The sequence below is a fragment of the Sapajus apella genome, unplaced genomic scaffold, assembly GCF_009761245.1.
Source record: "Sapajus apella isolate SASKATOON/1434 unplaced genomic scaffold, GSC_monkey_1.0 scaffold2, whole genome shotgun sequence".
In the NCBI taxonomy this organism is placed as follows: Eukaryota; Metazoa; Chordata; class Mammalia; order Primates; family Cebidae; genus Sapajus; species Sapajus apella.
Window position 1 is genome coordinate 29507541 of NW_022436942.1, and position 25517 is coordinate 29533057.

Consider the following 25517-nt stretch of genomic DNA (forward strand, 5'->3'; position numbering starts at 1 on the left):
AGATTTCTAACATTCTTTTGCTGAAATTAATACAATTGGAAGGTAATTCGTAGACCCTAAATATTATTTTAGAAGGAAAACATTTTATTTTCTATAAGTACTGAACTGAAATTTTGCGTTATTATCCACTCAATTCAGAGTCACCATGTATGTATTAATGTAATAAGGCAAGTAGTACTTTAAAATTTAATATTATACAACACTAATATTGAAACAGGGTTAATATTTAGGGGATGCATAATAAAATAATGCTCTCTTTTTGTGATAATTGTGAAAATTTGAGTTGGAGCCAAATGCGCATCATTTAACTATTCATGAATATCCAATTCACTTGGTAACTTTTCCTTATGAATAACCTCATTGCTTGTTAAATGATAAAGATTACATTTGTAGTAGTAAGTATGCATTAAAATCTTTACTCCTGTGTTATTTTTGAAAGACAAATACTTAATTCCAAAGGTACTTACAAATTTGGTAATGAATAATTACAGGTTTGTCACAGAGCCTGACATCTTCAAGTATTTCAGCTAAATGTACACTGTAAGGTAGTCACACAAGTAAAAATACAGCTCTCGCTACCTTTGTAAACAAACATAAAAGAGGAACCAGAAGATAGGTTTTTGTCACATAGGGTCTTTTTAAAACTTAAATTTAGTAATACTAATTTTTAATCATTTGTTTTTTTAAAAGAAAAACATGTTCTGCCCGTGTAAAAAGATTGCTTTTTAGAGGTACTCCATATATATGTGTTCATGTGTGTTTGTTGGTTTTAATAACACTGATTCACCCTTCTTATAAATTACAGATTAGATGTTATCTCCTCACAAAATGTTTGTTGACATTAAATAATTGCTCTAAATTTGAATATAATCATTAGTGGCTGGCAAGATTATTAGTTCAGTAGGTATACATACTACTTCCTAGGGGCAGTGTTTAACAAAATTTAGGTGAGAGATACCTGTATTGAAAATGTATACTTACAAATTCTTTGTAGACCCACTTTTGAATATTTGAACTCTCATTTTCAATATTCATTTTAAAGATAGTATTTCTTGTGATTGTCATCTCAGCTTCAGTGGTTTTTTTTTTTGGTGGGGGATGGGAGGTGGTACCTCGGGTGCATAGCAACTAGTCATTTTGGACTTATTTATCTCTCTGTAGTTTAAGAAATGAGCCCCATTATTTTTTCCCCAATGTAAAAAATTGAATATCCTGTTGGAGTATGCATGAAATTGGAGGACTGAAAGACAAAAGCATCAATGAAGTTAACATTTTTTGCTCTTCATTTTGGAGTGAAGTTTAATCAAATATTGAGTTAGGTTTGCATCTCTTAATCATGTTAAGAATATATGTTGCATTTCCGTTTTGTTGCATGGGAATAAACCTAAACAGAATGAATCAGAAGCTGTGTGAATAACTTATATTTCTATATATCACCATATAAGCATTTGTAGGGGAAGGATTTGTAGTTGATTGAATCTGAATTTTATATTTTTGAGATAACTGCAGAAGATTCATGTAAAAGAAAAAAATATGTCAATTGTGGAAGGGGTAAACTTTTTTGTCCACTTCATTTTTATTCACTGTAAATTTATCCCTTGTATGTGATGTCTGGCAGACAGCCTTAATTGAAGAAAGTAGAAATGGGAAGGAAGAATTTTTCATATTTAATAGTTTCTGTTGCAAATAAAGTATGTCTGCCAGTCTAGCCCAGGAAAATGGTTAAGAGGAAGACTGGTTAGAGTATAGAACAATTACTTTTTGTTTTTTGTTTTCTGTGTATCATATTGAATATTTTTGCTGCTGTTGATATATTTACATGTTAGTAATTTTGACGGCTTTTGGATAATTCCACTCTAGAGGGAGAACTGGTGGGCTGTCCTTCCTGTGACACGACCCTTGAGTGACAGTTCTATTTGATTGCCTCCGGTACTGTGAGGAAAGGACACGACTCTATGGTGAGGACTGATGGACATACATTATCTGAGAAAAGAAACTACCAGGTAAGACCAGTCTTTTTTCTTTTTTTCTCTATTAGTTTTATAGCTACATTGAAACTGTTTAAATGTGTTATATGTAATTGGAACCACCAAATTGGATACACCTCAATTTGAAAATTTGGGTTTATAATTTTAAATTCTGTACTGCATTTTATAGTTGAAATAGTTGGGAACACTTTTCAAAATAAAGCATATTCATAATACATATTACTTTAGTGTCAAATCAGGTTTTCTGAGATATTTGTCAAAACTTAGATTATATGATAAACAATTTATGATTTCATGGCTGGATTCAGAGCTGGTAAAATCAAAAGCATTGATTGCATTTATGTGTATTATTCCTGGAAGACTAAACCCGAAGTCTTGTGCTGTGTTTTGGATAACAAAGTGTATATAGAAAAATGTAGACAAAATTGAATGGAGTGTAGAAGAAATAGAAATGAGAAACCTAGGGTGCTCAGAGACCCAAATTGTACTGAATTTGTTAATAGTTTGCTGTCCTTAAAATGCTGGATTCTTGTTTTCTCATTAAATAAGGTGGTTAATAATATCCATTGTGTGGGAATGCTGAAAGAATAGTTGAAATACAACATTTCTATTTCTGAGCTTTAAAAAGGTGAATTTTAAAGATTGTGCTATTAAACAGTGACTTAAAGAAAACAAACATATTTGAATTTAACTTTTTAAAGGAAATATTTTTTATTCATTTGATAGTGATCTGTTAATCACATTTATTTAGTGATCCAGAATACAGAATACTTTAAAGCTTGAGTAGAAATAAACTTTTGGGCTTCTTGCATAGATATGTGTCCAACCTCTCAACCTCCCACACTCCCTTTTGCTCATCAGTTAATTCCCTCTAGGTTGCGAAGGCAACTGGTGTGATAGTAGCAGCTTTGGTTAACTAACTGTTTATTTGCTAACCATTTGTTTTAGCCCAGTAATCTTTTCTTCCCTCAAATTGGAAAAGTGTGCAGTGGAGCAAATTATAAATTAAGTCTTTTTGGTGTATAGTACAACAGCGAGCCTTTGATTATAAGATCTGGGTTCTGGTGTAGGCACTGTTCCTAATTAAAAATAATGTCATATTTAACCTTTCTAGAGCTTCTCCTAACTTGGTATCTAAAATTTCTTGCCAGATCTTTATAATTTTAATAAGCCAGAAAAAAACTGAGGCTATGCTGAATCAGTTTTCTCTGTAACCTTTCTTCTGAGCTGTCCTCATAGATTTAACCAGTATAGCCTGCTAATTATTTGTGCTCAGGTACTCAGGTACTAATAATTAGCAGGCTGTGTTGGTCAGTAGCTCCTGCTTCCCAACCACTTCCAATTACCTTGACTTAGAAGATTTTAATTGGTCACACTCTTGGACTTCTGCATCTTTTGGTAGGTTCTACCAAATTATTTTAAGAATTTTGTGATTCTGAATTATGTGGCTTTTCAGTGCTCATAATCCAGTTTGCAAAGTGTGAATGTAGAATTTTTATTTGATTACACACTATAGTTAATTTGTTTCGTGGAACCATATTAATATAGAATTCCAAAATTTATACTTAAGAAAGAAAGCAGAATTATGTTTTGCACATGAAGAGATTTGCTTATTCTTGCTCATTCTACAGTAAAAGTACACCATTATTCCAGCCACATTATTTACGAATAATCCAGGTTTTTGAGCATACCTAGAAAACACATTTTTGTTTAGGGTTTTGCTGCCTCAAAATATTTTCCCTTTTCCCTCTTCATTTATTGATACATAATATACATATTTATGGGGTGTATGTGGTATTTTGTTACATGTATACAATGTGTATATAAGAATGTATGGGAAATTCAAAGGAATGTTCATCACTAAAGTACCATTTGTATTTGTACTGGTAGTACTAAGAGTTTTTATATTCTTACTATAGTCATCATCATACCAAACAGAAAATTCTCTTTCTATACATGCACTTCTCAGAGCAGGATTTGAAAATAAAATAATTTTACAACCTAGCTTTAAACAGCTGTTTCCAAGGATACTTCAATATGCATTTAGCATCACTAAGTAAAAACAAAAGAGAAAAGGGACAGAGAGGGATAAATTCTAATTTTCCATAGCAGAGTAGGGTGACTGTAGTTAACAATGTATTGTATATTTCAAAATAGCTAGAAGAGAGGACTTAAATGTTCTGAATTGATGAAAATTATTTTGGATTTTTAAAAATTCTATTTTGGAGGAAATTTATTTTTCATGGATAAAGTAGAATTTCTTTGTGTTTATGCGTATAACCATTTTCATTTATTCTTGAAGGCTTTTGCTTTTGGGGGGCACTTAATGTTTTATATTTATTTGAACATCCAGTTAATAGGCTAATATTCCAGACTTTAACAGGAATTTTTGTAACATTTTTCCAGGTCTCATCTCCTTACAGACCTGATTAAAGCCTTAGGAATTTAGTTTAGGAAGGTGCCTTCCCTCAGCTCTGTGCTAAAGATAGTGACTTCTAAATGGGCATTGTTTGAAGTATTGATTTTTATGGTGGTATCTACTTTTTGTGTTTTCTTTCTTAAGATAAATTTAAGCCCAGTGAGGTATTTGGAATTTGAATACAGTAGTTGAAGTTTATTTGCAGAGATAGATGGGCATATTATTTCAGATAAAAAAAAATTTATGTGGCTCATGATTCATTTTTGGATTGTCAAGCTTTTTTCAAGGAAATGCAACTTCAGATTTTGTAAGCATTTTATCTTCCTCTAATTTAGGCTGACTTACCCTACCTGTGAACATGCACAAATATAAACCTCTTAATTACCATTTTAACTAATCAGTGGCTTTCCCTTTTTTATGTAATATATTCAAGCTTCTAAATATTACATGTAGTCTTTTCACATTCTGGCCTCCTTGCATACATTTACCTTTCCAGTATCTCTCCTGTACTCATTGTAGTAGATTTTCCCATTTAGTAATACAAAACTGCTTTTAATCTCCCTACCATGCAGTTTTACACCCAGAGGGTTTACTTAAATTGGTTATTTTTATGTAATGCCTCACCTTTCTTCATGTGATTGAAGAATTAAGTATCAGGTTTTCCAGATACTGGAGCCCTATGGTGGGCTCAATGGTCCTTTCCCCTTCTTTCATAGCCTTTCTACTTCTAGTTTAGTGTTTACCATAATACATTGTAGTTGTGTTTATTTGTCCTTGTCTTCCTGTAGACTTGTGTTGTCCAATGCCATAGGCACTAGTCACAATTAGCTATTTAAATTTAAACTCATTTAAATTAAATAAAAGTTCATTGGTCACATTAGCCACAGTTCAAATGCTCAGTGGCTACAGGCTGCTAATGGCTACTATATGAGACAGTGCAAATACAGAACATTTCCAACATTGCAAAAAATCGTATTAGATTGTACTGCTGCATCTAAAAAGCTCCTTGAAAACTGGGACTATATCTATTTATTTTGGTACTGCCAATACCTAGCGTGTTGCCTGGTATGTAGATAGGTGTTCAATGCATGTTGTTGCAATAAAATTAAACAAAAGAGTGAAAGAAGGGAAAGGAAGAAATGGAAAGTGTACTGGGTAACATACCAGTGTAAGTGGTATGAGAAAATAGAGGTATTTGCAAGATTTTTAGATGTTACTTTGAATGGAACTTTTCAGTATGAGGTCATTGGTCACATCATATGCTGGCTAATTCAGCTCATTATTTACAAACTGAATGTAATGCATTCTAGTCCATATGTTCCTGAAGAATGACTCATAATCTAAATCATTGTATTTTTGTGGAATATAGTATGTCAGAGAACTTTAACAGTGATTGTATTGCCATTTCCTTCCGCAACTTTAACTATCTTACTTCCTTTTTATTAACTTTAAAAATTGCAAGCGCTCATTACAAAAACGTTGAAGAAAAATATGGAATATAAAATACAATGTGAAAGTTTGCCTTGACAGCTTTACTCTCAACAGGTTATTGTGTACCTTTTCAGATCTTTCCTCGTGACTATATAGTGTAGATGTGATTCATTGTCTTTGTTTTTAACAAATGTGGATTTTTCTGTGTTGTACTTAATGGAGTTGTTTCTGCTTCCCATTCTTGCCTCTGCCCTCTGCCCGGAAGTAATCACTAGTTTTAATTTTGTGTTTGACTTTTTATATTTTTATAATTTTATTACATATTTGTGTTTCAATATATTGAGATACATCTTTTTTATGTATGTGTGGCAATTTTTTTGGAAAGTGGTGCCCCTTATTTTATTTTGAGTAGGAAGAATCACAATGAATTTCCACCCACTCAAGACCCTAAACAATTTCCTAGAATTAGCCCAAAGCACTCAACACCTACTTTACAATTCACCAAGGATTTCTGCATAATACAAATTATTTAAAATACAAGCTACTTAATATAAACAGAAACAAATGAATAAGTATATTTCCATTTAGTATGTACTGTATGCAGATCATAATTTTTCTTTTATACTGCAATAAAATTATAAGTAAGCATTTAAGTGTATATAAGTAGCACTTTATTTAACATTTTTATCTCTCTGAAGTCATGATGCATCTTATAGCTGATGATGATGACTTAGAGTCATAGTTGTGACAAACAGTACCAGCACCAGAGCATCTTAGAATCTATGATATGTGGTATGTTAAAGATATATAATGAATATAAAAAACACTTAGTAAAGTAAAATAATAGCTGAGTGTAGTGATAATGCACCTGTAGTCCTAGCTACTGGAGAGGCTGAGGTGGGAGACAGTTTGAGCCCCAGAGTTTGAGGAAGCAGTGAGCTGTCATCACACCACTGCACTCCAGACTGTGGCAGAGCAAGACCCTGTCAGTCAGTTGGTCGATTGATCAGTCGATTGATGGATTGATAGATAGATAGAATTTTATTAAATTAATACTTAACAATTGAAGATTTGTCAGATCTGGTGCCCAGAGAAGAAAAATACCTTCTCTGGTGCCCAGAGAAGAGTTTTCAGTTATTGCTCCCTCGTTTTGGGTGAAGATGAATAAGAGGGATCTAATGAAAGAATGAGTTTAAAAAAAAAAAAAAAAAAAAAAAAAGCCTGAATCCAATGAATTGGTTCAATTTTCTCTTCTTTGCTCTTAAGTCTTGAAACCAGATGGCTGTGACATGTTATCACTAGCCAGAGATAAAGTAAAGGGGTAGAAAATACTCACATCATCTACTTTTTATATGCCCTTCACTTGGATTTATACAGCTGCTTGAGATGAAATTGCTTTTATAATTTAATTTTTGATTGTGAAAGTTCTGTTCATATCATGATCTTGTGATCAGCAACTGAAATCATTTTGACTGCATCATCTAATTTTTTTTTTTATTATTTTTTGTTTTCATGAGGCAGGGTCTCACTCTGTCACCCAGGCTGGAGTGCAGTGGCACCATCTTCACTCACTGCAACCTCTGCCACCCGGACTCAAGCAATTTTTATTCCTCAGTCTCCCAAGTAGTTAGAACTACCTACGCGCACCACCACGTCCCGCTAATTTTTGTATTTTTCGGTAGAGACAGGGTTTCACCATTTTGGCCACAACATTCTCAAACTTCTGACCTCAGGTGATCTGCCTACCTTAACCTCCCCAAAGTGTTGGGATTACAGGCATGAGCCACTGTACCTGGCATAATCTAAATTTTTTTAAATAAAATTTGACATTTTGTTTTTGGCATTCGTGGCTGCTTTGTCCTCTTTCTCAGGACAACCAGTCAAATCAAGTTTAATGAATTCCCAAGTTCCTCATTGGTTGGCTCTTTTCTATGTGTGATGCTAAGTGTTAACCTTTCTTTGAATTCATTATACATTCTAATACTTCTTTTATTAACATCTGAAATGGTCAAATAAGGTGACATTTGTTTTCCAAAAAGATAAGTGTCACCAAGACACTGGTTTATTTCTTATTTCTTTTTTTTTTTTTTTTTTTTTTCCCCATTTATTTATTTTATTGCATTTTACATTTTGGGGTACATGTGAAGAACATGCAAAATTGTTGCATAGGAACACACGTGGCAGTGTGATTTGCTGCCTTCCTCCCCATCACCTACATCTGGCATTTCTCCCCTTGCTATCTCTCCCCAGCTTCCCACCCCCCACCCTCCCTCCCCTATTTCCCCCCAACTGACCCCAGTGTGTAGTGCTCCCCTCCCTGTGTCCATGTGTTCTCATTGTTCAACACCCGCCTATGAGTGAGAACATGCGGTGTTTGATCTTCTGCTCTTCTGTCAGTTTGCTGAGAATGATGGTTTCCAGGTTCATCCATGTCCCTACAAAGGACCCAAACTCATCGTTTCTGATGGCTGCATAATATTCCATGATGTATATGTGCCACATTTTCCCTATCCAGTCTATCGTCGATGGGCATTTGGGTTGGTTCCAGGTCTTTGCTATTGTAAACAGTGCTGCAATGAACATTCGTGTACACGTGTCCTTATAGTACAACGATTTGTAATCCTTTGGATATATACCCAGTAATGGGATTGCTGGGTCAAATGGAATTTCTATTTCTAGGTCCTTGAGGAATCGCCACACTGTCTTCCACAATGGTTGAACTAATTTACACTCCCACCAACAGTGCAAAAGTGTTCCTATTTCTCCACATCCTCTCCAGCATCTGTTGTCTCCAGATTTTTTAATGATCGCCATTCTAACTGGCGTGAGATGGTATCTCAGTGTAGTTTTGATTTGCATTTCTCTGATGACCAGTGATGATGAGCATTTTTTCATATGTTTGTTGGCCTCACGTATGTCTTCTTTTGAGAAGTGTCTGTTCATATCCTTTGCCCACTTTTGAATGGGCTTGTTAGTTTTTTTCTTGTAAATCTGCTTTAGTTCTTTGTAAATTACGGATATCAGCCCTTTGTCAGATGGGTAAACTGCAAAAATTTTTTCCCAATCTGTTGGTTGCCGATTCACTCTAATGATTGTTTCTTTTGCTGTGCAGAAGCTGTGGAGTTTGATTAGGTCCCATTTGTCTATTTTGGCTTTTGTTGTCAATGCGTTTGGCGTTTTGGTCATGAAGTCCTTGCCTACACCTACGTCCTGAATGGTTTTGCCTAGATTTTCTTCTAGGGTTTTTATGGTGTTAGGTCTTATGTTTAAGTCTTTAATCCATCTGGAGTTAATTTTAGTGTAAGGTGTCAGGAAGGGGTCCAGTTTCTGCTTTCTGCACATGGCTAGCCAGCTTTCCCAACACCATTTATTGAACAGGGAATCCTTTCCCCATTGCTTGTTTTTGTCTGGTTTGTCAAAGATCAGATGGTTGTAGATATGTTGTGTTGCTTCCGAGACCTCTGTTCTGTTCCATTGGTCTATATCTCTGTTTTGGTACCAGTACCATGCTGTTTTGATTACTGTAGCCTTGTAGTATAGTTTGAAGTCTGGTAGTGTGATGCCCCCCGCTTTGTTCTTTTTGCTTAGAATTGACTTGGCTATGCGGGCTCTCTTTTGGTTCCATATGAAGTTTAAGGTGGTTTTTTCCAGTTCTGCAAAGAAGGTCATTGGTAGCTTGATGGGGATAGCATTGAATCTGTAAATTACTTTGGGCAGTATGGCCATTTTCACGATATTGATTCTTCCTAACCATGAACATGGGATGTTTCTCCATCTGTTTGTGTCCTCTCTTATTTCGTTGAGCCAAGACACTGGTTTATAGCACTCTTAGTGAACTGGTAATTTTTTCATAGTGCCGTTGGGCCAAAAGAAACTCTGCTAAGTAATTAGGTCCAAATCATTCACATGATTATCCGATTGATAGTGCAGTATTTCCTAAGAAGATATAAAATATCTAGTGGCACCCCTGTGTGTTCTTTCTGGTGTTCCTTTTGGCAACTTACGCCTTAGGCTTTACATATGAAATACAAAGTGTTCTCTTTCAGAAAAATACTTTATGTTTAAGAGGTTTGTCTTACAAATATGAAATGTGTACTCATTAAATAAAAAAAAAAACATTAATGCAGATATTTCTGTGAATCAGAGAAAAAACAGAAGCAAGCAAAGTTATCTTTTAACATATAACCTTAAGCCTTGCTTGGAGTCTAGGATAATAGCACTGATGGGGGCAGATTAGTTTTTGTTTTGTTTTTTTGTAATCTTTCTAAATTTCCATATAAAAACAGAATCAGCTAGGCAGCAAAACTAAAACTCATGAAAACATTTATAACAAAACTTGTTGACAGAGTGTCCCCACGAACCCAAAAATACAAGCAGGTGAGAACTAAGGAAAAGACTTAACAGTTATCAGTTTTTATGCATAAAGAAGAGACACATTGGGATGTCTGATGGACCCAATAGAAGTACCCAGGGTAGTCAACAGATATTCACTGGTAAGTACAATTAGCCAGTTTGAAATTGGGATAGATTTTGTCTGCTTCATAAGGTGAGTGTAAGGGATCCAGGGTAAGGCTAAAGTGATTGGAGCAGCTTAGCTCTGTGACCTCCTGAGAGTGACCCACCAGTGTGTCCTTCTAGGATTCCACTGAGGAGAGGAATTAATATTGAGCAGGAAGGGGACAACAGAAACATGGGACAAGGGAACAGAACCAGGAAATCTCAGTAAATGAGCCATCATATTTTCAAACACTACCTGAAAATAACAGAAGAGAGGCCGGTCGTGGTGGCTCACCCTGTAATCCCAGCACTTTGGGAGGCCAAGGCGGACGGATCATGAGGTCAAGAGATCGAGACTGCCCTGGCCAACATCGTGAAACCTCATCTCTACTAAAACAAAAATTAGCTGGGCGTGGTGGCATGCGCCTTTGGTCCCAGCTACTCAGGAGGCTGAGGTAGGAGAATTGCCTGAACCCAGGAGGTGGAGGTTGCAGTGAGCCAAGATTGCGCCACTGTATTCCAGCCTGGCGACAGAGCAAGACTCCATCTCAAAAAAAAAAAAAAAAAAGAAAAGAAAGAAAGAAAATAATAGAACTTTATGAAGTTAGAGAAGTTTATCTGAACAAAGCAGTATTCTAAAAATTCGGGAAGATTAAATTCATAAGAGGTCTTCTAGAAATATGTTTGGGAGTGTTTATACCAATTTTGAGTCCCATCAGCAGTCCTTATCTTCATCTGACATTTGATAATTTCATAATTAAAATATTTTGCCATCTATTGAGGTTGTATTTGAGATACATTTATTCTTCATAGCCTTTTAAAAAAGATTTTTTGTTTTGTCTTCCGCATTTAATCTACCTGAAATTGATTTTTGTACATTGTGTTAGGAGTACACTCCTTTTCCCTGTACCTAAATTATCATATTTGCATTGTGCACAAATTTGTTCTACCCTTCTTAACTAAAAGTTTCTTTATATGCATCGGTTCTTTATGCCTCTGTTACTTAGATGTGTTTATGCTGGTACCAATACCATGTTTTCTTAAATACTAAAGCTTTGTGTTAAATCTTCATGTTTGTCTGTCAGCCTTTTTCTTCATAAGAGTCTGACTTGGCCTTTTGCTCTGTGACAGATTTAGAATGTTCATGAAAGTGCTCCCTTCCAACAACAACAAAAAAGTATTGAGTTTTTAAGTGGAACTGCATTGACTTTAATTTTCTTTGGAGAAGAGTTGATAAGTTTATGATATTCTTCCTAACCCTGAATTTATATATTGAGTTCTTATGTATTTTCTCTGAAAGTTTTCTATTTTTTTCATAAGGGACTTCAGTTTGATTTATGACTAAGTACTTTTGTTGCTTCTCTTAGTTGTAAATTTTAAAAAATAGCTTTAAGCGTCATTGAAATATAGTTGACTTTTAAAATAGATTTTTGTATCTATCAAAGTTGCTAAACTCTTTAATTTTTATAATTTATCTGTAGGCTTTTGGGGGGGTTCATATAAGTAAACACATCATTTGGAAATGACAGTTTTGAAACTGTCACCAGTTTTGAAGTTGTTGTCATTAAATAATGTTTGATACAGGATTTTTTAAATAGATAGATAAACTTTATCAGGGTAAAGAAACTGTTCATAATGCTACCTTATATATTTTTTCCTCTGTAGCATCTTTTTTATTCTTAAGGTTGTTTACTGTGTGCCTTTTCCCCTTATTTGGTCAGACTTACTAGTGATTTGTCAGTTTTAATAGGAGTCAAATTTTAGCCTTTTAAATTTATTTCTAAAATTTAATTTTGTTTTTTATTCATCAGTGCTCTTTAATGCCTTTTTTCACTTCTTAGGGTTTGTTACACTGTTCTTTAATCTTATGTTTTTAATTTTCCAGGTAATTAACTTATCAGGTTTGTCTAGTTATCTTTTTGTTGCTGATTTCTCATGTGATTCCGTTTTGGTTCAAGAATGTGGCCCGTATATACAATTACTTGTTTATGTGTTTGAACAAAATGTATATTAACCAAATTGGCAGGTGTATTGCTTTCTCTCCATTAGATCATTTGTTAATCTTACTATGTATAGCTTATATATTCATATAATCATTTATCCCTTTGTTTAGATCTAGATTCCAATATATCTTATTTTTTGAATTATTTTATTCATTTTTGTGTTTAGGATGTGATAAATCCAACAATTGGAAATTGCCACAGATTATACTAATGTTTTTGTTGCTGCTGGTTCTCATTTACTGTGCCTTGTTTCCTTGTGTGTGTATTAAGCTATCATTTCATGTTTCTCAGAACTCTTGAAATTCGTTGAGGACTAAGTAGAAGGGGACATTTCTCCCAAGGTGATTTTTCACTTGTTTTTTTTTTTTTTTGAGACGGAGTTTCACTCATGTTACCCAGGCTGGAGTGCAATGGCGCGATCTCAGCTCACCGCAACCTCCGCCTCCTGGGTTCAGACAATTCTCCTGCCTCAGCCTCCTGAGTAGCTGGGATTACAGGCACGCACCACCATGCCCAGCTGATTTTTTGTATTTTTAGTAGAGACGGGGTTTCACCATGTTGACCAGGATGGTCTCGATCTCTTGACCTCGTGATCCACCCGCCTCGGCCTCCCAAAGTGCTGGGATTACAGGCTTGAGCCACCGTGCCCGGCCTTCACTTGTTTTGCTAAGCGCCTAAGGTACTATCAATCCAGAACCAATAACAAAATATTAACTTGAGGCTGTAGTCCACACAGGTAATGTGAACTCATGCTCGTTTGTGGCTATAAATTTTAAGAGCATTCCTTCACCATTTTTTGCTTACCATAAATATCAGGAACAGCAACATTTTTTGCTGTCCTCTTTACAAAGAGGTTATTACAGTTATAGTGTAGCCTTTTAAGATACCTAATTTATAAAAAGATTTTTTAAATGGCTTCTCATTTGGAGATACAGGCTTGTGACGTCTCTGGAATTCTAGCTTTTACACTTGTTGAAGGGTGCTGAATTTCCCTTTCTCCCTTCCAGGTTCAGCTGTACACTTAAAAATGTAACCTCTGTTAGTGTTTACTTAGTTCATTGCTATATCCTCATCTGAGAATAGTGTCTGGCATATAGTAAGCATTGTTGATTGGTTCAGTTAGTGTTTTAGGGAGCAATTTTAGTTGTTATTGAGTGGAGCATTTTGGGTTCTTACTAGTCTGTTGTACTACCAAACAACATCTATTTTAATTCTTTAGATCTCAGCTTGAAATCTTACTTCCTAAGGGAAATATTTTCTGCTTAGACTTCTGTTATATTTTTTTTCATTGTTATGGGAATTTTAGGGCTGGTGGTAATGTTATTTTTGCCTTTTATGCATAATTGAATAGGTTTGTCGGTTCTTTTCTTCCCATCTTTTCCTTTTTCTTTTTACTTGTTATCCCTTTCTTCTCTCCTTTTCCTTTTTTTATTCCCTCCCTTGCCCTGTTTTCTTTATTTTCTTACTCACTTCTCTTCCTTTTTTCTTCCTTCCCTTCTTTTTTCATATTATTTTTCTTTTACCTGAAGGATTAAAAATTTTTTTTTTCTGGTAGTGATGAATTCTTTTAGGTTTGTTTGAAAATTCTTTTAGGTTTGTTTGTCTTTATTTCACCTTTATTTTCAAATAAATTTTCACTGAGTGTGAATTTCAAAGTTGACAGGTTTTTTGCTTTTAGAATTGTTTAATAAATGGTGCTTCACTATCTTCTTCTAAAAAAGTCTACTGTCATTCTTATCTTTAGTCTTTTGTATATACTGTACCTATTTCTCTCTGGCTAATACTAAGATTTTTAGATTTGCTACTTATTTTACGCAGCTGGATTATGATCTGTGGTGGTTTAATTTTTTTCATGAGTCTTATGCTTGGAATTTGTTGAGCTTGAATTTGTATGTTTATACAAATTTAGGAATTTTTTTCATCCATTATTTATTTGAATTTATTTTCTGTCTTCACTGTCCTTTGGGGACTCTAATTACACGTATATTGCATTGCCTGGAGTTGTCCCATAGCTTACTGATGCTTTGTTCATTTTTTTTCTTTTTTTTCCTTACCATGTTTTAGTTAGGATCGTCTTTATTTCTGTGTTTTTAAGTTTGCTAATCTTTTCTTCAGCATGCCAATTACTCTGCCTTCTTTTATCTGTAAAATGTAATTATAATTCTTTGACTATCATTGTCTACTAATTCTATTACTCATTTTTACTAATAGAAACTTTCTGTTTCTGTTCAGTGTTTCTTTTTTTTTTCCTCCCCATTATCTGTTCTCTTTTACTGCTTCTTTGCATGGCTAGTGATTTTTTCCTTGGATGCCAATCTTTGGAAACTTTATATTGTTGAGTGCTATGTAATAATTTTATTTCTGTTAATATTCTTTAGATTTTTCATGGTTGCAGTTAAGTTACTTATAATAGAAGCCGTTTGATCCTTTTGAGATGTCCCCCCTTTTTTTAAGGTCTTGTTTAACAGAACCAGAAGCCTTTAGTTTAGGGTTAATTTTCCTCCAGCTACTTAAGCAGTTCTTTTTTGAATTATGTGAATTATGTTTTTCTGCTCTGAGTAGTAAGAACATAAATGTTACCCAGCCCTGTCTGAGCCCTGGTGATTGTTTTCTCTTTTTATTTCAGGTGGCTCTTTTTTTCTTTTAAGCTTCTGGTAGTTTTCTTACATGCATGTGATAGTCGGTACTTAGCCGAAGACTCAGAGGGACCCTCTGCACATCTCCAGAGCTCTTTCTCTGTGCTGCTCTCTCTCGTCTAGTACCCTAACCTATTCATTCTGGCTGCCTTTGATTACCCAGACTCTCTCCTCTACTTCCTCAATTCACAAAGATTGCTGAGCTCCACCAACCTGGAATCCCTCTCCTTACTGCAGATTGAAAAGTTTTTCAGTCTTATAAGCAAGGGTAGTTGTTGTGTCCTCATTGATTGTTTCTCTTGTCTCAAGGATTATTGTCCTGCACGGCCTGATACCCTCTGTCTAAAATCCATTGTTTAATATATTCTGTCCATTTTCAAGTTGTTTTAGGTGGGTTACTGCCACAACTAATACTACCACTACTCTAACTTGGTTGGAAGTGAAAGTCTTAAGATTTCATTTTTTTAAAATTTTTTCATATTAAAAAATTTTTAGACAAGGTCTCACTATGTTGCCGAGGCTTGTCTTAAATTCCTGGTCTCAAATGATCCTCCTCAGCCTCTCAAGATGCTGGGATTATAGGTATTGGAGCCACTGCATCCTTATTTCATTTTTAAAAATTGTATTTTGGTTGAGAAGATGAATGAAAACCATACCTGATAAAGAGAAGAAGCTTTTGTGTCAGTATTCAGACAGCATTTGAATGCTGTCTTTCTGCTGTTTAAAATACTAAATGGTGTGCAATATAAACGAATCTCAGACCTTTTCTCAGCACTTAAGGTCATTTAGAAAGAAATGTAAAACAGTACAGGTCAGTAAATGAATTCCAGTTCTTATGTAGAATTGTGATAGCGCTGATTCAATTTAACTTAAAGCAAAAATTGAACTGTTTCCCTGGAAGTTCCTAATTCCCTTAAGATTCCCTAGAATCCAGTAGGCCCATAGACACAGTGGTCATTTTTTCAGCTGTGAAGTAAAAGTTTTACTAATTTGACATTTCTCACTTGAAAAAAATCTATCTTGTAAAACATAAAATAGTATATTTGTGTTGTTTTATCTGGATCAGTAAATTAAAGAATATCATAAATGTGCTAATGAAAATAGAAGATGTTTTCACGGAAGTAGAAAAGACCCTTATTAGGGCCAGAAATGCTAAGGGCACAAAGTTTACACCTATTCTTTTCTACCAAGGCACTTAAAGGGACTGTGATAAAGCTAAAACAAATGTCCTTGGCAGAGTGAAGAGCCTTTAGTTTGAGCCATAGTCTTCACCTTCTACCTGACTCACTTGGGTCGATTTATGTAGTCTTTGACACTGTGTTGGTAGTTAAGCGGGAAATCTTTAAAAGATGATTGGTTTGGTTTGTTAAAGCATTTCCATTAAATAGAGAAGGAAAATAGAAAATTACTATTAAAAGACCACAGTAATAGGTACTGCAAGCAATATTCATGGGTGAATGCTACAATGTGTGGACAGAAATGTAAAGACAGAGAGTTATTTGCATGTTCTCACAGTACCTCCAAAAAATTTCTTATTTAAGAAGAGGAAACTAGTAGTTTACAGTGGAGAAAACTTGGAGATATACCACTTTAACCATGATCAAGGTTAACTTCACCTGTAGTTAAGACATACTAACATCGTATGCACTCATATATTGGAATATGTGCGTCATATATGAGGCACTTGAGAAGACTACGTTAACTCTGGTGATGTAGCTTTTAGAATGCATAACCTCAATCTAATTATGAGAAAACATCTGACAAACCCAAATTGTGGGACATTCTGCAGTGCATATGACATAACATCAATATTGTGCAAGATGAGGAAAGACTGGGATAAGTCTCAGATCGGAGAAGACTAAGGAAATGTAAAATTACGTGTAAGGGGTTGGAGGACAAAGTATTGTAATTTTAAATAGACAAGGAATTCCTTATGAGATGACTCCATACCTGAAGTAGGTGAAGTAGGAAGCCATCTGGATGTCTAGAGGAAGAGCATTCCACAGGGGCCTGGAGACAGGAGTATGTCCGATGTGTTTGAGGAACAGCAAGGAGGCCAGTACGGCAGGAGCACATGAAGTGAGGGGAGAATGCTAACAGAGGAGATGAGAGAGAACAAAGAGTACGGACATGAAGGCCTTGGAGGCCTTGGTCATGGTGCAGGAGTCCATTGTAAATGTGTTTCACCTCTACTCCCTTTGATTTCTGATGTTTTTTTATTCTGAACATCAAGAGGATAAAGTATATAACAGTGTAAAATGTAATATTTAACATCATAGCACTGTGTGCAGTAGATGCTAACTCATTGATTATTGAATTAGTGTACATGGTAAGATGTTTAGAAGCATTTTAAAGATCATATCTTCCTTTGCTAAAGGGATACTTTTCATTTTTAATTAGTTTCTGTAACATAAAGTAGGATTCTGATACTTCTTTATATTTTTAAAATGTAAATGTTTTAAAATAATTTGTCACCTTCAATAATTATTTATGCTACTGAATAGATGAGTGTCTTAAATAAGCTTCTGTATTTTTTATTTTAGTATTTATGAGTCCATTTTTTCTCTGAATAACTCACTTTTTATATTTTCAAGTAAGGACTCACATTTCTGTAAAAGTAAATAGATTTCATATCTTATTTAAATCCTTTATTTAGATTGTTTTGTTTTAAAATCTTAAAATTTTTCTCTTTATCATCTCATTTGATTGAAATCTCAGGTTTTTCTAATGGAGGGGTCCTTATTTGTTTTTATCAGCCTGGAACAGTTAAATTCACTTTTCCCAAGGAATGAACTTATATCAGTTATGTTTAGTTTGTAAAGGTTCATTGGTCCATGGAATTTGAAGTACATCCATATCGTAGAACTTTAATTCTGCTTGTTGATGGTGTTAATGTGTATGAGAGCCTTAGATTTAATGTTGAGTACTCGAGAGAGCAAGAGAGTGGACAAGAAGCGGATAGGCACAAATTATTTATTTGAACATGCTGTCTTACATGTTTTCATGATGGCTGGGTAAGCTCTGTCTTTGCATTTTCTGGGAAAGTGTGCAAGTTTATAATGAGCACCGCTGTTTTTTTTAAGTTAATACTTTGAATTAGTCTGAAAGACAATTCTGGGTTTGGGGAATAATGAAGAGGTGGACAGGGAGTCATAATGTTGAAATTGGACATTCAGATCTTTATAGCATGATTTCCTTATTTTTCAAAGAGCAGAAGAATCCCATCGTTTCTCATGTTCTGGTTGGACTCCTTTCTTATTGTTTGCTGGAGTTTGAACTTCAGAGCTGTGGTGTCAACCCTGCTGTAATATCTCAGGGGAGTGCCTAGTGTGGGGCTGGTGCCATGGTTCACCCTCCAACCTTTCCTTCTTCACTTCAGCCTCCAGCTCTGAGCTTTCCAATCCCCAGAGTAGCAAATGTTGAAAGAAGTTGCACAGGTAAGTATGTGGTGGGGAAAGCTGGGGGATAAATAGTACTGTCATCAGTATTTTGAGGGTAGATGTTGGCCATTTTATCAATGAGTCATTTTGTTAGTTTAGAAATATGTTTGTTATAAATTATTTTTCTCATAAAACTCAAATTATTAAATATAGTGTTGAAGATATGATTTTAATTCTTATTAGATGTGAAATAGGAAAAAACCTTAAACTCAGTAAAGTATTAATATTATAATCCAAAGGAAGTTTCTTAAATTTTTTAAAACTTTATATTCTCCACAGTGTATATAGCAGGTCTAGAAGACCCATGTTCAAAAAAGAAGCTAAAAATAAGGCATAAGTCCATAGACTGTAATTTTGCCATATGTAACTTGGTCTCAGAAGGAGGCAAGTTTTAGTTTTCTTCCAATAGCTTTAGATGTGCTGTTTTTTCCTGAGGTATTAGGCAAGTAGCTATGTTTTAAGTTTTACAGGAATAGAAACTTTAAACATCTTTTTATTTGAAGTCTTGACAGGAGGACTAGAAAATTTCTAGATTTGAAGTTACCAAAAATAAGTATAGAAGCAGTGAAGGTATGATATCTGGTATATAATTCAGCAAGTATTTGTTGAACAAATGAATTAATTGATCAGATCCTGTGTCCTGTGCACATGTGCGTGCGTGCGTGCGTGTGTGTGTGTGTGTGTGTGAGTGAGAGAGAGAGAGGAGAGAGAGAGATGCCAACACTCCTGGCATTTTCTCCTCATCTGCCTTGCACATAAAATCATGATTTAAATATTACAGATTTAATTTTGTAGTGATGTAGCTCTGGGTCTTCACTACCTGACTTCCTTTTGAGCCTCTTCTCAGAAAGCCTCCAAAACTTGTATCTTTAGTTCTCCTATATCTATCGCATATAATTTATATTCATCTGATTAATAGATTTTTGCACATACAAGACATTCACATTAAACCTCAAAAAAGCAGACTCTTAAGATGGCCCATAATTGCTAAATTTCTTCAGAGAAAGTATTTGAGGCTTAAAAAGAGATTGGGGCATTAGTGTATTTGGCATTTCAGGTCTCAGAACTGGTCTTCAAAATACAGACTTCCCAGCAATTTGTCTCCCCTTTTTTCATGAGTTTTTTTTTAGATTACTGGGAGCTCTATACAAACACATCTCCCTCAGCAAAGTAGATCCCATTTTTTTCAATATATATTTATATTCCCTTCCTACTTCCCTCTTTATTAGACCCATCTTTGTCCACCCTCTTTTAAGGATTTGTTTAAAATATTCTCATTAGAATATTTTCTTTCTTTATGCAAGAGGGTTTGTTTTGTAATCTAAATATAGAGATTTTCTACTGTTATGTGTCCTTCCATTTCTGTTTCATAGTTTTACATCCTAATATTTAAGGATAAAGTGCTACTTTAATTTTAGGCTCCATTGTGTGAGTTCTTGACTCTAACTTCTTACTGAAGAGGTACTAATTTATTTTGGTTCTTTAGTTTGGTTTATGTGTACTTTTTTCCTGTGGATTAGCACTTTTCGAATAATTAGAATTTTGGTTTTAGGATGATGCACTTACCTTTTCAAGCTTATTCATTGATAATTCAAATATGAATCTATCTAAAGCATATTGGTGCAGCACATTTTAAGATTCTAAAAAAACACAAAATCTGATTTGTTCTTGTTGAAGCATGGGGAACATATTCTCCCTAGATCAGAGTCAAACTTCTGGAGGCATTTGTAGCATTTTGGTAACACCCTCTAGAGAATTTGTAGACTTTGAGGGTGCATTTTATGGGATAACGTACATGGCTTTTGGGAATATTATTGGAATACAGCAGCTTCAGATACCAGATTTTGGTTTGGTTTTTGGATTAGGAAAGAATGATGTGTTTTTCATTCTCCCTTCCCCCCACCAATACACACACACACACACACACACACACACACACACACACACACACACACACACACACACACACTCTCTCTCTCTCTCTCTCTCTCTCTCTCTCTCTCTCTCTCCCCCCCCTCCCCCCCTCCCCCCCTCCCTCCCCCCCTCCCCATCTTTCTCTTAGGTACAGGCTATCTTGTTTTATTGGATGAGCCCCCCCCCAACCAAATACACAGAAATATGCTAAATATTTCTGTAAACCTTGGAAAGGACTCTGCTAGGATGTTTATATACTCTCCAAAATAATGATTGTGGAAATGTTTGTATAGGTCCCTAGTTTTCTACTAAACCCTGTTTCCAATCAGTCATAGATTTTTGTGTGTGTGTTTCTACATGTTAACTATCTTTGGTATTCATTAAGGCTTTTATTGCTTACTTATGGGCATTCTGCATTGGCTATAAAATGAGTTGCTTTTATTTATTTCCATGCTATTGATTTGATGATTTGTAATTCTAAACTTTAAAATTTATCTAAATATTCACTTTTCTTAGATCCATCCTAAGCAGATTCATGAACTTTTCATTATACATATATCATGTTAAAAATATGAAACCATAGTATTCTAGAACTAGGAAGACTTGAATTTGTTTCTGACATAAGAGAGAGTTAATTCTTTTTGTAAAGATTTTCAGGTATTAGTGTCTTTGTTCTTTGAGAAGCTAGAATTTTTTTGTGCAGTGTAAATGTCTTTTAATTAAGCTCCCCCCTTTTTTTAAATTCTTGTTTTATTCTTGAAAAACAAGAATTAAATAAAATTAGAATTATAATAGTTGTGAAGCAGGATAAGCAGTTTAAAATTCTATCGCAAAAAATAATACCAAAACAAAAATAATCTTTGTTAACAAATATTTCCAGGTTGTAACAATATAATGTTTGATATACAAATATTCTACTTCCATAGAATTTGGGCAGTCTTTGAGATTTTTAGCTATCATGTTTTCCCTCTAAAGGGCAATTATAAAAACACTAGATTATCTTCAGGTATTAGGACTCCTCATCATTGGTTTCAGATGTTGATTGGCTAACCTTGATAAAAGGCTGATAAGTGTTAATGGCATTTGGCTGTGATTTTTATTAAGTTTCTGCCTATTTTATAGACAAGAACTTGTGCATATTTGTACATTAAGTGTTTGTTGACGCTGAATGTGGAATTGGGAGAAAAATTAAGAATTCAAATTGTAAATTACTCAAATCTCCATTAGGAAAACAGTGCCTGAGTAGGGAACACTTTTTCCCCCTTCTCAGGTACTGTATAACTTTTAGTTATCACTTTTCATCTTGTATAATGCAAGCTGAGTACAAACTCCTGTAGCCTGGAGTGAAAATTTGGTACTCAGTGTGAAGCAGTGAATGAGACAATGATTTTATCATGTGACACCTGTATCAACATGCTAGCAGTAAAACTCCTCCCCACGTGAGAGAATCTACAATAAAAAGTTGCTACTAGGGATTGGTTTTTAACACAAGTTCTATATGTGTTCTACATATGTAGTGCTATAATGTCTACATTAGAACCAACTGTTAAAATGAAGTTGAGTTTAGTTATAATTATCCTAATTTCTTGAAGGGTAAAATTGTGTTCACTATACTTAAATACCTAAAAATGTTAGTATTTTGGGAACATGGAAACCAAAGTACTAACTTAGTACCCTGTAAAAAACCCATGGGAACTTGGATTTTTTTTTTTTTTTTTTTTGAGACACCTTCATTCCAGCCTCTGTTGCACAGGCTGGAGTGAAGTGGCATGATCTTGGCTCACTGCAACCTCCGCCTCTCAGGTTCAAGCGACTCTCCTGTCTCAGCCTCCAAGAAGGTGAGACCACAGGTGTGCACCACCACACTCAGCTAATTTTTGTATTTAGTAGATGTGAGGCTTCTAAATTTGTGATTTAGTAGAGATGGGGTTTCACTATGTTGGCCAGGCTGGTCTCAAATTCCTGTCCTCAGGTGATCCACTCACCTTAGCCTCTCAAAGTGCTGGGATTACAGGCACGAGCTGCTGGCAGATAATTTTTAGTTGGTATAATAGTATTTATTTTAAGCATAACTTCATTCTCAACTTAATGCAACTTTCTGTAAAATACATGTGATTAGTCTCAAAGAGACTGGCTTTTATTTCACATGTCTATAGTCCATTCTTGTTCTTGTGCTAAAGTGATCTTTTTGACACACATAAATATTCAAATTGTGGTATACCCTACTTACCATTGTTCACAGCATAAGGACCTTCCTCCTCCAACTGTTTTTTATTTGCCCCTTACTGCTTTTTCCTTTACAAGTTCAAGAATAAAATACACATTATTAGTTGTATGTTTGAGAGTCACTGTATTATCATGGTTAAAAGGGGGAACTCTAGCAAATTGTCTGGGTTCAAAACCTATCTCTGCATTTATCAGTTACATAACCTTGGGCAAGTTAACCTAACTTCTCTGGTCTTTAGCTACAAAATAGGGATAGTTAATTGTTCTTACTTTATAGCATTATCTTGATAATTATATAAATAAATTTTAAAGCATTTAGAATATTGCCTGGCACATAGTAAGTGGCCAGTAATGTGTTATTTTATAGTTGTAGTTATGATCAAGTGTTTTCAGTAACTGTATAAACAAGAGTTCTAACTTAGTGTGAAAGTTTCAAGGAATGGGCGAAAGGGCATTTTAAGTAGCGTATCAGCATATGCAACAGCCCTGACATGGAAAGCAGCTTGTGTTCTGAGTAACTGAAGGTGTGGCAAGAGCTTGGTGGTGTCAGGGGACTTAACGGAGAGATGTCAGAGGTTACAAAAGGTCTTATAAGCCTTATTGATTTGGGAGTGCTGTTGAGGAATTTTTATCAGCAAGTCCATGAAGATAAGAAATTTTTACTTTAAAAAATAACTTTGATGTGGGAGAATAGAATTGAGGGGAAGAATTGATTAGTAAAGACCTGTTTGGAGGTTATTGGAGTGGCTTGTTTTAGTGGATTAGTCTGTTCTCATACCCAAGACTGGGTAATTTATAAAGGAAAGAGGTTTAGTTGCCTCACAGTTCCACATGGCTAGGGAGGGCTCACAATCGTGGCAGAAGGCGAATGAGGAGCAAAGTCACATCTTTTTCATTTATTTATTTATTTATTATATATTTTTATTGCATTTTAGGTTTGGGGGTACATGTGAAGAACATGCAGGATTGTTGCATAGGTACATACATGGCAATGTGATTTGCTGCCTTCCTCCCCATCACCTATATCTGACATTTCTCCCCATGTTATCCCTCCCTAACTCCCCACCCCACACTGTCCCTCCTCTAGTTCCCCCCAACAGACCCCAGTGTGTGATGCTCCCCTCCCTGTGTCCATGTGTTCTCATTGTTCAACACCCACCTATTAATGAGAACATGCTGTGTCTGATTTTCCGTTCTTGTGTCAGTTTGCTGAGAATGATGGTTTCCAGGTTCATCCATGTCCCTGCAAAGGACATGAACTTACCGTTTTTTATGGCTGCATAGTATTCCATGGTGTATATGTGCCACATTTTCCCTGTCCAGTCTATCATCGATGGGCATTTGGATTGGTTCCAAGTCTTTGCTATTGTAAACAGTGCTGCAATGAACAGTCGTGTGCATGTGTCCTTATAAAAGAACGATTTATAATCCTTTGGATCTATACCCAGTAATGAGGTTGCTGGGTGAAATGGAATTTCTGTTTCTAAGTCCTTGAGGAATTGCCACACTGTCTCCCACAATGGTTGAACTAATTTACACTCCCACCAACAGTGTAAAAGTGTTCCTATTTCTCCACATCCTCTCCAGCATCTGTTGTTTCCAGATTTTTTAATGATCGTCATTCTAACTGGCATGAGATGGTATCTCAGTGTAGTTTTGATTTGCATTTCTTTAATGACCAGTGATGATGAACATTTTTTCATATGTTTGTTGGCCTGATGTATGTCTTCTTTTGTAAAGTGTCTGTTCATATCCTTTGCCCACTTTTGAATGGGCTTGTTTTTTTCTTGTAAATCTGTTTTAGTTCTTTGTAGATTCTGGATATGAGTCCTTTGTCAGATAGGTAGATTGCAAAAAATTTTTCCCATTCTGTTGGTTGCTGATTGACTCTAACGATTGTTTCCTTTGCTGTGCAGAAGCTTTGGAGTTCAATTAGGTCCCATTTGTTTATTTTGGCTTTTGTTTCCAATGCTTTTGGTGTTTTAGTCATGAAGTCCTTGCCTATGCCTATGTCCTGGATGGTTTTGCCTAGGTTTTCTTCTAGGGTTTTTATGGTGTTAGATCTTATGTTTAAGTCTTTAATCCATCTGGAGTTAATTTTAGTGTAAGGTGTTAGGAGGAGGTGTAGTTTCTGCTTTCTGCACATGGCTAGCCAGTTTTCCCAACACCATTTATTAAACAGACAACCTTTCCCCATTGCTTGTTTTTGTGAGGTTTTTCAAAGATCAGATGGTTGTAGATGTGTGGTGTGGCCTCCAAGGCCTCTGTTCTGTTCCATTGGTCTATATCTCTGTTTTGGTACCAGTGCCATGCTGTTTTGATTACTGTAGCCTTGTAGTATAGTCACATCTTATATGGCAGCAGGCAAGAGTGAACATGTGCAGGGCAACTCCTCTGTATAAAACCATCAGATCTCACGAGACTTATTCACTGTCACGAGAATAGCACAGGAAAAACCTGCCCCCATGATTCACTCACCTCCCCACAGGTTCCCCCCACGACACATGGTGATTATTTTAATTCAAGGTGAAATTTGGGTGCAGACACAGAGCCAAACCATAATAGGAAATGACATTAGAGATGAAAAGAAATTAATGATATAAATAATTTCAATAAGTGTATAGAGTTGGTTTGATCAGCTTAAATTTTAATTGCTGAAGATCACAAAGGTTACAGACAACATTTTTCAGAGTTAAAGTGACATTTTTCAGAGATTACCACGAACAGTAACAACTGTGAATAGCCAAAATTAAGCAGAAACATAAGATTTATGTTGGGTTCTAAGATAATTAGTGCTGCAAAGTCATGTTGAGGTGATTATCTCAGGGATCTTGAGCTGTATCTCTATGTAACTCCAGGCTTTGTCTCTTATTTCGTCGGTTCCCTAATTGCCATTCGTCTTGCCTGAGTCAGGGACCACTTTACCCGTCTTCTCTGAAGTTGTTGGTTTGATTATCTGAAGT

At 35.3% G+C, this 25517-nt stretch overlaps 1 protein-coding gene across 9 annotated transcripts in view; it reads left to right on the forward strand.

Moving 5' to 3' along the window:
- The window catches only part of CNOT2 (CCR4-NOT transcription complex subunit 2), a 108817-nt gene that overhangs the window by 32892 nt on the left and 50408 nt on the right, over positions 1-25517 (forward strand). For 4 of the 9 annotated variants that reach the window (XM_032295580.1, XM_032295645.1, XM_032295589.1 and 1 more), the window contains one exon: positions 1861-2003. The exons of 1 other annotated variant lie outside the window; for it this stretch is intronic. In XM_032295580.1, the coding sequence (XP_032151471.1) occupies positions 1956-2003 (48 nt within the window). In that variant the 5' untranslated portion in view covers positions 1861-1955. Of the gene's footprint in view, positions 1-1860; positions 2004-11958; positions 11964-15469; positions 15475-18183; positions 18412-25517 lie in introns of those variants that run through there. 4 more of the 9 variants (XM_032295605.1, XM_032295621.1, XM_032295613.1 and 1 more) reach the window with 3 other exon arrangements.